This window comes from Dreissena polymorpha, unplaced genomic scaffold, assembly GCF_020536995.1.
Source record: "Dreissena polymorpha isolate Duluth1 unplaced genomic scaffold, UMN_Dpol_1.0 chrUn026, whole genome shotgun sequence".
Lineage (NCBI taxonomy): Eukaryota > Metazoa > Mollusca > Bivalvia > Myida > Dreissenidae > Dreissena > Dreissena polymorpha.
Genome location: NW_026273340.1, coordinates 252,037 through 265,000, shown reverse-complemented (window position 1 = coordinate 265,000; position 12,964 = coordinate 252,037). Strand labels below are relative to the sequence as shown.

At 32.9% G+C, this 12,964-nt stretch overlaps 1 protein-coding gene across 1 annotated transcript; it reads left to right on the top strand.

Annotated features, from left to right (window-relative positions):
* Positions 1 to 7,000: 7,000 nt before the first annotated feature.
* On the top strand, positions 7,001 to 12,848 carry LOC127863678 (uncharacterized). The gene is made up of 4 exons (XM_052403293.1): positions 7,001 to 7,105; positions 8,021 to 8,618; positions 11,574 to 11,732; positions 12,834 to 12,848. Exons 2-4 carry the CDS (start codon positions 8,043 to 8,045, stop codon positions 12,846 to 12,848), a joined length of 750 nt encoding a protein of 249 aa, XP_052259253.1. The 5' UTR covers positions 7,001 to 7,105; positions 8,021 to 8,042.
* Positions 12,849 to 12,964: the final 116 nt, after the last annotated feature.

Below are 12,964 nucleotides of genomic sequence, written 5' to 3'. Positions count from 1 at the left end.
GGACACCATACAAATACAAGTAGACTCTTTAAGTCGTGTTTCGATAACGTATATGTTCTGTAAAATTATTGAAGATATGCACAGTATATTGAGTAACAGTTTAAAGTCAGGTAAACTAACTTTTACGTTAAGACATATGAACTTGTTGGCACTTGTCCGACTGGAGAAGTGGATTAAAACATTGATGTCGAGCCCTGTAAACGAACGCAGTTGTAATCATGTATACATGGTTTGTTTTACTTATTAAAACACCCCAGTGTGTATGGGATATATGTACATTTGATGGAAAAAATGATGTCGACACAGTTTAAAGAGAATCTCATTAACAAAAATTAGTTAGATATAAATAAATATGAAAACCATTTGGAAGACGGATCGGAGACTGCTTAAATATGTTATAGGTAACTTGAACCGGTTTAGCAAGTATTCCCTGTCAGAAATGGTTAGTAACGACCAGTAGCGTTTTCTGTAATGTGTTGGTTCAATGGTCTTGATCATAATTTAGTGATAATTTTGTGCACTTAATATATTGCCTCGTTTTCTGATACCAAATTCAAGAATCTACAAAAGCCAATTGATAAATTTTCGTGCCACAAAAGAGCTTACATTTATCTAGTTGAAATCTAACACCGTCCCTTTACAATCCGTTTAACGTGAATGCCTTCGCGCTCAAATACCGAACGAATCAATAGAAACCATTATACCATTAAGTAACAGTTTATAAACGTGTATGTTGGTTTACTTTGTATTTAATAGGTAAGTAAAAATAATGCTTATTATACTTTAAATATTTTATTTAAATGAGTGATTATTTGTTTTTAAATCAGGCGAATCACTTCTTTAAAACTAGTCATTTCTGTGAACGTTTCAGTCTTGAATCAACTACCATGATATCAGAAAACGTATTAGGAGTGAAATAAGAGGTAAGCTTTACATGGTAATGTTTATGTAGCAAGGTATTCAATTTGTCTAACTTTCAATTGTGGAACAGACTAGAGCGTTTTATTAAAAAACACACAATATTTTGAAACTATAATTAAAATGTCAAACAACGCGGAATATTGTGCTTTTGATTTCTTAGATTAGTTTGACTTGCTACTTGCTGATACATACCGTATTTTTTTTTATATACATAATTAATCTTGATCATGCACGAATCCGCAAATGAACAGCCTATCCAGCTTTCTTTATCTTCATCGAACAATTCATTTACTAAGCAAGATCACATCATCATCATCATCATCTTCATCATCATCTCCATCATCATCATCATCATCATCATCATCATCATCATCATCATCATCATCATCATCATCATCAGCAGCAGCAGCAGCAGCAGCAGCAGCATCATCATCATCATCATCATCATCATCATCATCATCATCATCATCATCATCATCCTCATCATCATCATCATCATCATCATCATCATCATCATCACAACCATCATAATCATCATCATCATCATCATCATCGTCGTCATCATCATCATCATCATCATAATCATCATCTTCATCATCATCTCCATCATCATCATCATCATCATCAGCATCATCATCATCATCATCATCATCATCATCACCATCATAATCCAGGTCGCTTAAAGTTTCAACAGCTTTTTCAACTTTACCGCTTGGAATCAAGGCTGCACTTTAAGCTGTAATATGAGCAATATATAGAAAATAACAGGTTACTGGCCAATCGTTTTGTTATATATCAGGTGAGGCTAAGAATAATATAACGGCGAGGCTTTCCGAGCCGTTATTTTATTCGTGCCGAGCCTGATTTATTACAAAACGATGGGACAGTAACATGCTTTTCTGTTTATCATACCTCATTTTCTTTAAACTCTGCAAAACAATCCATTTTTTATATTTAAAATGTACGGATCCCGGTTGATTTTGCTGATCCGGCTTTTATACGTTGACAAGCATGTAGCAACGGCGTTAGAAAAGATGACACGAATAATCGCTTATTTAAGAGATAAAAAGTTTTTTGCACTTCGAATGGGAAGAGTACACCCGCTTTAATTTCAGTAGTATTGAATTGGAGATCAGGAATGGACTGCAAAATCGAAGAACACACTTCACAAAATAGTTTTGAGACGCCATTTTGGAGATGTGTATTCAAATTGACATTTTGATGATGGTGACAATATTGACATAAGCGTGTAAAATCGTTTGTTTAAATAATTAAGGATTAGCATACAATTATCATTTGTCTTGACTTTCTGAGCAACACTTGCGAGTTCAATGACTATATCGATATCTAAGATGTATTGTCCGATTGATTATGTCATTTAACTTCTGTAGTGCGGGCTGTGGTGATTTTTTTTTAATAAGCGTTTTTGTGATTTATTTCTTTAAACTAGAATAACATATAAACGTTCTTGGCATAAAATTGTTTGTTTTGTTAAACCTGATTCACGTTGATAGAAATTGTTGACTTAACTGAAAATTCCACATAACTCCCAACATTGACTGATATAAGAACTTCCTGTTTGCCATGATATAAAAAAAATATATCAGGCAACGTTATATAAGGCAGATATCAATGCGGTGGTATGATAGAAACTGTTTCCGTTGTCTTATATAACGAATAACAAAGAAAATAATGTTCGTTTCATCAAAAATGTCAAACACATGTTCTTGTATAAATAATGATAATAATAAATAATGATAAAATAAATAATGATAAAATATGACATTTCTGCAGTAAAATATCAGCAGTGAAAATAAACAGATTATTATTTTCACCGGTGAAAATAACACATTTTCGGTACTATTTTTTTATTTTTAGATTATCATAAATAATTGTCTATATATTGTATATGATCATGAGTGAATTTAAATCGACATTCCACACATTTTCTTTTTATTTTATGATTGTTCACCGTTTATTTACATTGTAAAATAGTTTAACTGGAGAATTTTGCTGGTATAATGACGTCATTTCGTCACACTAATGACGTCATTGTGTGTATTGAAATGTGTTGAGGCATGCCACGTTAGAAAGGGTAAATTTTCGGCGAAAAGGAAACATTTGTTAAATATTTTCTTGAAAAAGGGGCATAAAAGAAACATTTTAGTGTAAGATCGTTTGTTATTTTACTTGTGAAAATATATTTTCTATGATCACTCGTGAAATAACAAACGATCTTACACTGACGTAAACAAATATCCTCTATATATTTTTCGATTTAATTACATCTTTCTCAAACTTGAACAGCAGTATTATTGTTTACCAATAAACATCTCATCTGTTTATCAATCATTCACTCAACAAAAACTCAACCAATTTAAAAAGGTCAATGGTAATTGAAATTACAGCATTTAAACTATTCAGAAAATGCGATAGCTGACATATTAAACATGTTATTTACACAGTTATACAATTAATTGAACATTTCATATTTCAAAGACGATAAAGAGACTTCACTACTATTTCATCACATTTTTAACTACTGTATATGGTCGTTTATTAACAATTTCACAATTGTATTCTTCACAGTGACATTAATCTTTCCAATAGCATTGTGCACACATTTAGGCTTTGTCTGTGGGTAATCTTATTTTTATATAAAACATCATTAACATTAAACATGACCAAATGTGGCCAAATCCCATATTGTCTCTACTTTCCATTGAGAAAAATCTTTGCTGTGGGTTAAAATACCAAACTGTATAACAAACATTAAACGATTCATAAGCTTTATTTCATCACTTACAATTGCTGGTATAGATCTTGGAAAATCATGTACATATATTCAACTTCGTGTTTAATTCCCTGTGTTATTATATTTTCAGAACTTGAAGGATGACCAAAAACTAGACAAATTGACAGTCGTACGTCATTAACAAAATCAACGTGTACGGAATGCGACCATTAGCTGAATGAATGGATTACATTTATACCATCAAGTAGAAAGGTAAATATTGACGTTAGTTAATACGAAGGTCTTACTCAAATGATGTAATCGTTTTGTTTATCCGTTCAACTTTAATATTTCATGTTTAACTATTTGGTCTTTTAACAATTTTACTTAAACTGTTAATCGTTGGCTGTTTGAAATGATAAAGGCATACCAAACGTTTATTTCAAACGTATTCCATTGCATCATTTTACATCTGCAACGGGTTCTATGCTTGGAAAATGACCACAATTTGTCTATTTACTACATTGGTCAACATTAATGTTCAACTGTTAATATATATTCTTGATAATACAAATGGACAAATAAAAGCAATTTAAATACTTTAAATGTGCACACTTGCTAAATTGGTTCTGTATTCCTTACTTGTGAAGCTTGTGTTGACATTATTGTACTCATCAGATTTCACTTAATTTATTGTTATATCTTAATATTGTAAAACTCATGAACACAAATCTAAATAACTGTGAAGTTCTGAAAGATTTGATTAAGTGGTATTTTTAGAATATCATCACATTTCTGTACAATATGCCATATGGATAGCAGGTTTATTTAACAGTAAGGACCAATAAGTATAGTTTCATGTTTTGGTAAAGTGTATATGTTTTTGAATAAACAATATTACAACAAAAGCTTTATCATTCTTCTTTTTATAATTGCTGATTTTAAAGTAATGGATTTTTATTGATATCATGATAAATATATTTAATACTCTGGTTGTTCGTTTTCATGAAAACCATGCTATTTGATGCTCTGTGTGATATATATTTTGCTCTCGTATTTATAATAATGTGTGTTTCAATTGTCCGTAAAAAAACAGGCATAAGTAGAGATTTTTTTCTTTTTTACCTAAAAATTAGATCAAAATTACCGTATCGACTTCTGAGGTCGTCCATGAAAAAAAATTCAACGAAGATCGATCCCCACGGCGTAGTTGTTGCTGTAGTAAAGAAATCATATTGATGTGCAACACAAAACGTCGTCTTTTAACTGACAACTATTAATATAATCACTGTTTTTAACTTCATTAATAGTTTTAATAATATTTTTATCAAAAGTTTCATGATGGCGAGTGTTGTTGTTTTTTAAACTAAAACAATAAAAAGCATAAAATAATGAAATAATAATAAGCCATCTTTGTAAATTGCCAGTTTGACGCTTTCAACGAAATGGTTATAAAATTGACTTCCTTTGTCTAGCGATCAACATTGTGCGTTTGTAACTCAATGGCAAGCATCCAATTATGTAAGAGCACGTGCATAGCTCCATCTTTCGAATCTTTTGCCGAATATGACGGTGGTGTTTAACGGTTAATTTAACACGTTATTCATGCGTGCTAATTCCCTATTGGCAATCGTAATTATTTGGTCTTAGTTTGTGTGCTTTGTATGTACCATAATACATATTTAACTACATGTGGGCATAGGAAACATGGGTGTTAAATAATATTTTCACTTAACATCCGAAGGTATTTTCATTTAAATGGCCGGGGCAACGGATACAATTGTTTCTGAAATGATTTGTGATTCGAGAGCAACGTAATCAAACATTTAAACAAATTATCCGTTGGCTTGTGCATCCAGTAATAAATATAAATTAATTTTCGTTTAATCAAGAAAATGTAAACCGCATGACCATCTTTGCATTGATTGAATCTAACAAAAAATGAATAACAATTATCATGACGTTTATCAATAAATATTTCCATTTTATTTTGTATCAATCATTCGGTAAAATAAAAAAAGTAAGATAGGAAATTATATCGATATTAATTCAATTTTAGTTATTATCCGATTAAAAAAAGAATTGCCACAATATACACATAATTGCAATGGTAATTGAAATTACAACATTAACTATTCAGTAAATGTTTCCTCTGAAATATCAAACATACAAAATCATAACATTAATTGAACCAGTCATAATTCTAAAGGATAAGGAGACCTCGTTACAATGTAATCACGATATCATCACAATCTCAATTATTGTAATATTTCGTTTAATGTTTACAATTTCACGAGGGAGTGATTATCACATGGATGTTAATTGATAAATTCAAGTTAGTATGGATTATGTAGACTTAGTTTTTATTCAAGAATGCTCAAATGTTCATATATGACAGAAAATGAAGTATTTGTTAATACTATGCACAGTAATATAAATGTTTCCAATATAAAGTCAAAACCTGATGGCTTAAGCTCACCGGGACCGACAACAAAAGTTCGAGCCAACCGGAATTAGAGCCAACAGTTTAATATTATTCATATGTTTACTAACATGAAACTGCAATAGATTTAAACCTCTAGTTGAAGAGTATTCATACTACCTTAACTCCGTACGACCTTCGGCTTGTGAACTAATAAGAACCAAAAATATACTTAATATTTTTGAGTAAGCACTATTTTAAAACAGTAACACATACAATCAAGCAAATATCATATTATTAATGTATACTATGTCAGCCCGTTTCTTACGTAAAATATGTACGGTTACAAGTAAGAAACAACGCTAAGAAACAAAGCAACATATTCAAAGCACTATATACACATTGCTGAAACATTAAAAAGCACGACAGGTATTTTGTATTCGCTATTTCTTCTTCAATATTGACATGGTTTATGTATACAAAGTTGTCAATTCCATCAAGTTAAAATAGTGCATGTTGTGGTGCAGCCGTCCCAGCCATAATATAACAGCATCTACAGCAAACGCCAGATTGTAAACAATTTGTCATGCGACCCGAAGCGAGTTCAGGCCAAACATACAAAAAACGTGTAAAACGGTGACCTCGGCTGTGAAAACAGTTCGAGTCATCCGATTATTCGACCCTCGCGAATACGAGCCATCCGACAGAAATGTATATGAATATAAAGCAATAAAATAGGGTGATTCGAGAAGAGATCGAGCAAACCGGAAATTCGAGTCAAGCGATTTGAGCCATCGGGTTTCGACTGTAAAAACAGAATTAACCTGTCATTGTGCACACCTTTTGGCTTTGTCTGTGGTAAATCTGGGAAATCATATACAATATTTAACTGTGTATTTAAATATTTATGTTATTATATTTTTAGAAATTAAAGGATGACCAAAAACTAAGCCGATGGGCAGTTGTTTTCCATTACCAACAATCAGCGTGTATGGAATGTAACCAGTAGCTGAATGAATTCCTTACCAGTAAGTCATTAATTATTAAAGAAACACACGATTGTGGCAAGCCCGTATTCGCATGTATGGTATAGGTATGCAGTGTTTATTGAAAAACATGCGCACCAGGGAGGAGGATAATTCGACCACTCGCGCATTCACAATTTGTGCTTTTCATTATTGTATGAAACTTGCTTCGAATATATTTTTAATTATGTATTGGCTTAGTCTAAAACTTGTTTTGGTTAAAAATATACATACATATTTGGCATCCAGTGCGAGGGAGAGTTTTCCTTACACGAATTCATGTAACACGCTAAATGTCAAAATTATATTGATATCTTATCTTAAATTAAACTTGTTAAGGGAAAACAGCAAGGGCATACGAAATATGTCTAACAACAACTTCACAAACACTGGCCAACAATGTTTTGTTAAATAAGGTGAAATACCTAGGGACTGAATCCCACATATACGTAGCATTATTACGTAATTAAAACACCATTTCGATATATACCATGGCTTACTTTTTTGTATAAATGTAAAGTGCACAACATTACCGCTATACTTCTTTACAATAACTAATAGGACAAGTAACACCGTTTTTATGCACTGAATAAGTGGAAGACATTACTAGTCTATTAATATTGTGTTATGCGTGAATTCTAGCAATGAACATTATGACTACTGGAATAATAGCCAACGAGTGCAAAGTTGAACATGTCTTATAAACAATAATAAGGTCAGTTTTTGAAGCACAGTAATTTTATCTTTGATTGTCCATATCTCACATAAAGTAATGTATAATGTGGGTGACATGCGATATGACTAAACCATTTACAACATCAATAAACTGGTCAGTATGGTCAAATATAAAATTGACATTATCTTTGGCAGTTTTTCTAACATAACCGTTGCCCTTCATTGCTAATATATGTTTTACAGGGATATAGCGGACTGCACTACAATGGCGAATCTATCCGCTGTGTTCTCTGAGAAGGAAAGGACGAACTGGCTGAAGGCGTGGCTAGCAGTTGACATTGCCAAGGCTGGTATAGAGCAATTTGTGGAGAACGAGGCTATAACTTTACAAGCCAGTATATACAAAATTGTCTGGTCTAGTAGCCAGGCGCCAGCCGCGTGTATAGGCTGTCACACTGCAAATTTGCTAAAATGCCCAACAAAAAACGTATGCAATAAATGGGGATCACAAAGCACATGCAATTCGATGCATGACAGCGCGTTAAAACAACCACGACCATGTCCTGCTAATGTGTGTAATAAAGTTCATGACGAGATTGTTAAGCGGCATAGATTTAATAATCCGTCTTGGAAAAATACAACGGCGCAACAATGGGCAACAAATCCATGGCAAGTAGGCAAGGCTTATCTACCTCCCGACGGATATGCTGGGAAGACTACGGTTCAAGATACAGACTTCAACGGAATCATCAGCTTTATGATGAACTGCAAACACTTTTACAACAGGTTGTCATTCCTTATTTCTCCAGGAAACCATAATTCGCCATGCCTACTGACAAAAGTGAGTGTATTATTATGCTTGCATTGCTTTTCATCAGATGGAGAGAACATTTTAACTGAAACAACCGCATGTCAATCTATACAAGTATGTGTCGGTTTCCTTTCAGGTGAAGTCTTTTAAATAGTTGCTTCGATTTTTAACTTTAAACGTATACAATTGCAATATCATTGCATCAATAAAAGTAAGCAATAGAGCTATAACTTTGTACCTGGCAGTTACATTTCTTTTTCTTAGTTTACATTTTTAAATAGCCATTAACACAAATTGAATACTAAAACTTGACAATCACAAGAAGCAACAACTGCAAGTGGTTGCATTTATATAGCGGATACGGTGTCCGCGTAGCGATTGTAAGGTCAATGGTTCAATCCCTAATGTGGGAGCGTTCTTTAATTTCCCCCCATATAAACCAAGTACTGGTTTTAGTCCCAGGAAACGGACTCGATAGCGTTTCAAGTAAGCCTAAGGTTTTCTATGCAATCGAGCTAAAATAAATTGGTGTCAACTAACCGCAGTTGCTGTTTCTATGTCGGCATATAATTGCTCATTCGCCTCTGAGTGCCTAGAGCACGTGTGTAATATTAGTGATCGCCCTCTGTCCGTCATCCGAGTTTCCGTCTAACTGTGTTTGCTTCATTATATTTTTATACGTGTGGATGACCTTATTACTCAGGAGTAAATTGATATAGTCCATTGCAGGTGTTAGTAGAAATATCTTACAGTCAGTTAGCGAAATATGTTCATACAAAATATGTTCATGTATCGCATAAACATCATTTATCGAACAGAATTTTATCCGTATTATTGTAGTTGTTTTATAATACCTTTTGCAGTATTTTCCGTGTAGACAGTGGATTAAATGTTCTTTTTGAGCTTCGATATATGTATAATAATGCATATAGCACTCGTGAATGATAACCATATATTGATTACACACTTAATAGAAATTTCCCTACTTAAGCGACTTAACAACGGTGAATTAATTTATGTTTTTTCTTTGTACACTAATTTTAGCACATTTTGAAACACTGACTGTAGTGTAGATTAAATCGAAGTGAAAATATGTATCATGTGCATTAGGTCAAACGTTTCTCTAAAATAGCGTTATAATATTCGCAAGGCATTGGACGGATAATACCGGATTTACCATGGACGCCTATCTGCCTGATTTCCGGTCTGAATGTCTAAGTCTGATTCAACTGGGACACTTTAAAGAATACGAAAACCGAAAGTAATAGGCCTGCATACTTCAAACTCGCCTGTATTAATAAGAATATGTGTTGATATGCAATAAATTATACGTATTGCTTTCCACATTTTGCTTAATTAATTGCACGTGTTGATGCCTCTTTCGAAGAAGGCAACAGAAAGCTGTCGCACTGTCTGATTCCCGTCGGTACGTCCGTAAATCTGTTCGAAAAATACTGTCGTAGTCATACATGTATCAAATAGTGCATTGACGGATTTTGAAATAATTGGTAAGCTAACAAATACAACAAGTTGGGTTTTAAATTCTGTCCGTGCGAATGAGGGAGTACTTGGCCTTACATTTAAGCGTGTGAAGATGCTTTAGTAGAAATACTGGCATAGCATGTTTCCTTCAAAAGGAGAAGTGTATTTAAAAGTTAAATATGCATTTAAAAGTTAATAATCATTTAAAAGTAGACACGGACAAAAAAAGTTGAAGATTTATTTGATAATCATGTTTGCTTAATGATAACAATCTTTATTAAGGCATCTTCCTTTGCCTTGTTTCTTTAAAATCACCAATAATTTATTAAAGGCATCACACTAGAAATAATCAATGCGTCAAAAAACACAGCAAATCTAAAAATGACTTGAAGACGATAACACAAACAAACCAATATAACAGGATGTTAATTAGTAGGCTGTAGGCTGAAACTTGCTCGGATTATGTTTTGTTCTAAACATATCCGTGCTAAACTAGAATCTGGATTACGTTCATCAAACACTAGGTCACAAGGTTAAATCTATATGATGAATCATTATTGAATGTGTTACTTGTCAATTACATTAATACTTAAATACTATTTTAAACATAGCATATAAGTTCCCTTTGAAACATCGAAGTGCTCATATCTCTTGTACCCAGAACAACAACCTCTTCTTTAAGTGGTTTTGAAATGTGTTATACCCCTTACTGTTACGGAGAAAACCGGCCAGCTCATTAAAAAAATGGTACATCATAGCTTTGGTTTTCTTGGTTTTTCTTGTTATTGGTCCATGCTAATACACACTTTTATACCATGTTAAATGGCGTGGATGTTGTTTCGAATGCATTTTGGGCACTAACTAAATTCATTCATAAATGAATTTCACTAGCATTGGCATAATAGCATTTTGTTTAAAGGGCAAGACAATTTAGTAAATTCCTTAATCAAAGCAATACACCCAACGTAAATTTAATACTGTATGTGAGAAAAATTGGGATAATTCATGTCAATACAAACAATATTTGCCCTAAAACAAAAGATACAATTGTGTTATAATGAGTTATACACTATAATCTAAATTTCCCACAATTAACAACACACGCATCATGTATAATACACATATTCTGCAATTATATAGTTTTTCATTCAAAATACAATTACTAAACATCGACATGTTAAGGCAAAAATATGCTTTACCAATAATGTGTTTGCGCGAGGCTGCGAAATTTTGCAAACATTGGTATCGTTGCTGTTAATATCTCACACACACTTCGAAAGAAAATTCGGAAACATTGCTATAATTTATCGGGAACTAATTTCAATTTTGTACAGCATACGAATCAAACTTTCGATCTAGAATAGTTTTAGTATTGTTATGTAGATGTTTCATTTTCGTTCACACATCATGCATACATGCATTTCATGTAGACATTATCTTAACCATTTTAGACATTAATACGTAATATAAGTATCAGATACACATACAATTAATGTTTTATAGGCACGAGACATTGGCAAAACTGTCCGTCACTCGTCTCATTGTAAAGTAACAGACCCAGATCTTCAGGTCATCTTCACAACACTGGCATGCCTGCTGAGTGACCCAACGTGTCTAGCGCATGACGTCGCTGCAAAGGAGGCTGTGAGGAAATTAGCAGAGGTATTAATTGTTGTTTCGAGGCAAACCTTATAGATATGCTGGTTCCTTTTTGCCACTATAAGATTATACGGGTGCTATTACATGTTTCACGAAGACATGTATTATCATGTAGGTCTACAGTAAATTAATGACTTTGTATGATTAGTTTAATTTAATTAACCTTTCATAAAGTGCATGCAAATATACAGCTACATGAGCCATTGATTTTGTTAATTTAGATTTCAAACCAAATTGCATACATGACCCTATCATTAAGAAAAATATGCCTTCCTATATCATTCACGGTGCCTATACCAAGTGACTTTTTTCCGGATCTGTGTTGGAAGGAAAAAGCGCGACCCAGTTAACATTTTTAAGGATCTCTTTTGAAATATTTCACCATTTTAAATGGGATGAAGTTGAGAGCCCGCTCATTCGTAAGAGTTGTCTATAGGTATCATGATCTTTTTAAACAGTTTAGTATTTTTTTCAGTAAAGTGCAACCGCGCGTTTCAACGGTTAGAGCAATGTCGGATCAGTGTGGGGACTTCATATTACAAACGCGCGGTTACACTTTACTGAAACAATACTTATTTGTTTAAAATTATGATACCTAAAGAAAACTCTCACGAATAAGCAGGCTCTTCACATTATCCAATTTACAAATGTGAAATATTTAAACAGATATCATTACAAAAAATTAACTGGGTCGCGCTTAATTCTCCCAACACAGATCTTAAAAAGTCACGTGGTATAGGCATCGTGTAATTGTTTGGTTGCATTTACACGTTCAAGTACTAATGAAAAAGGAAGGTTCAACTAAATGTTAGAAAATGTACATGCGCATACACATCTCTCAAATTTTTGACAAACAATTGCTGAAATGTTTTGTTTAATACAATAATTTAACATTATAAATTAGTAGTATGATAGGTTTACATCGTGAACTCAAAACAAGACATGTAAGTAACGTAACTCTGTGATTTAAAATTCACCATAGTTTCCATATTTGGTCCATTAAAAAAAAGACGGGCTTAAAATGTAGTAGTCAACGTGGGTAATGTATTACCTTTATATCGTTATGATTATTCCTCACTAGTATAATTAAATTTGATTGTTCAGCTTTATCGTCAATGACTAGTTGTATTTTACCAGATATTTGATCAGATATCATTAACCTTTGCTTAACTAAGAATAAACGTATCATCCATTTTACAAAATTATAAAAAAAACGCTGCTTTACGATGTAGAGC

Bases quoted from the DNA above. Each gene is read 5' to 3' on its own strand.
- LOC127863678 (XM_052403293.1), top strand. From the start codon at position 8,043: ATGGCGAATCTATCCGCTGTGTTCTCTGAGAAGGAAAGGACGAACTGG. The intron at 8,619-11,573 runs GTGAGTGTATTA...AATGTTTTATAG, and splicing joins CGCCATGCCTACTGACAAAA to GCACGAGACATTGGCAAAAC.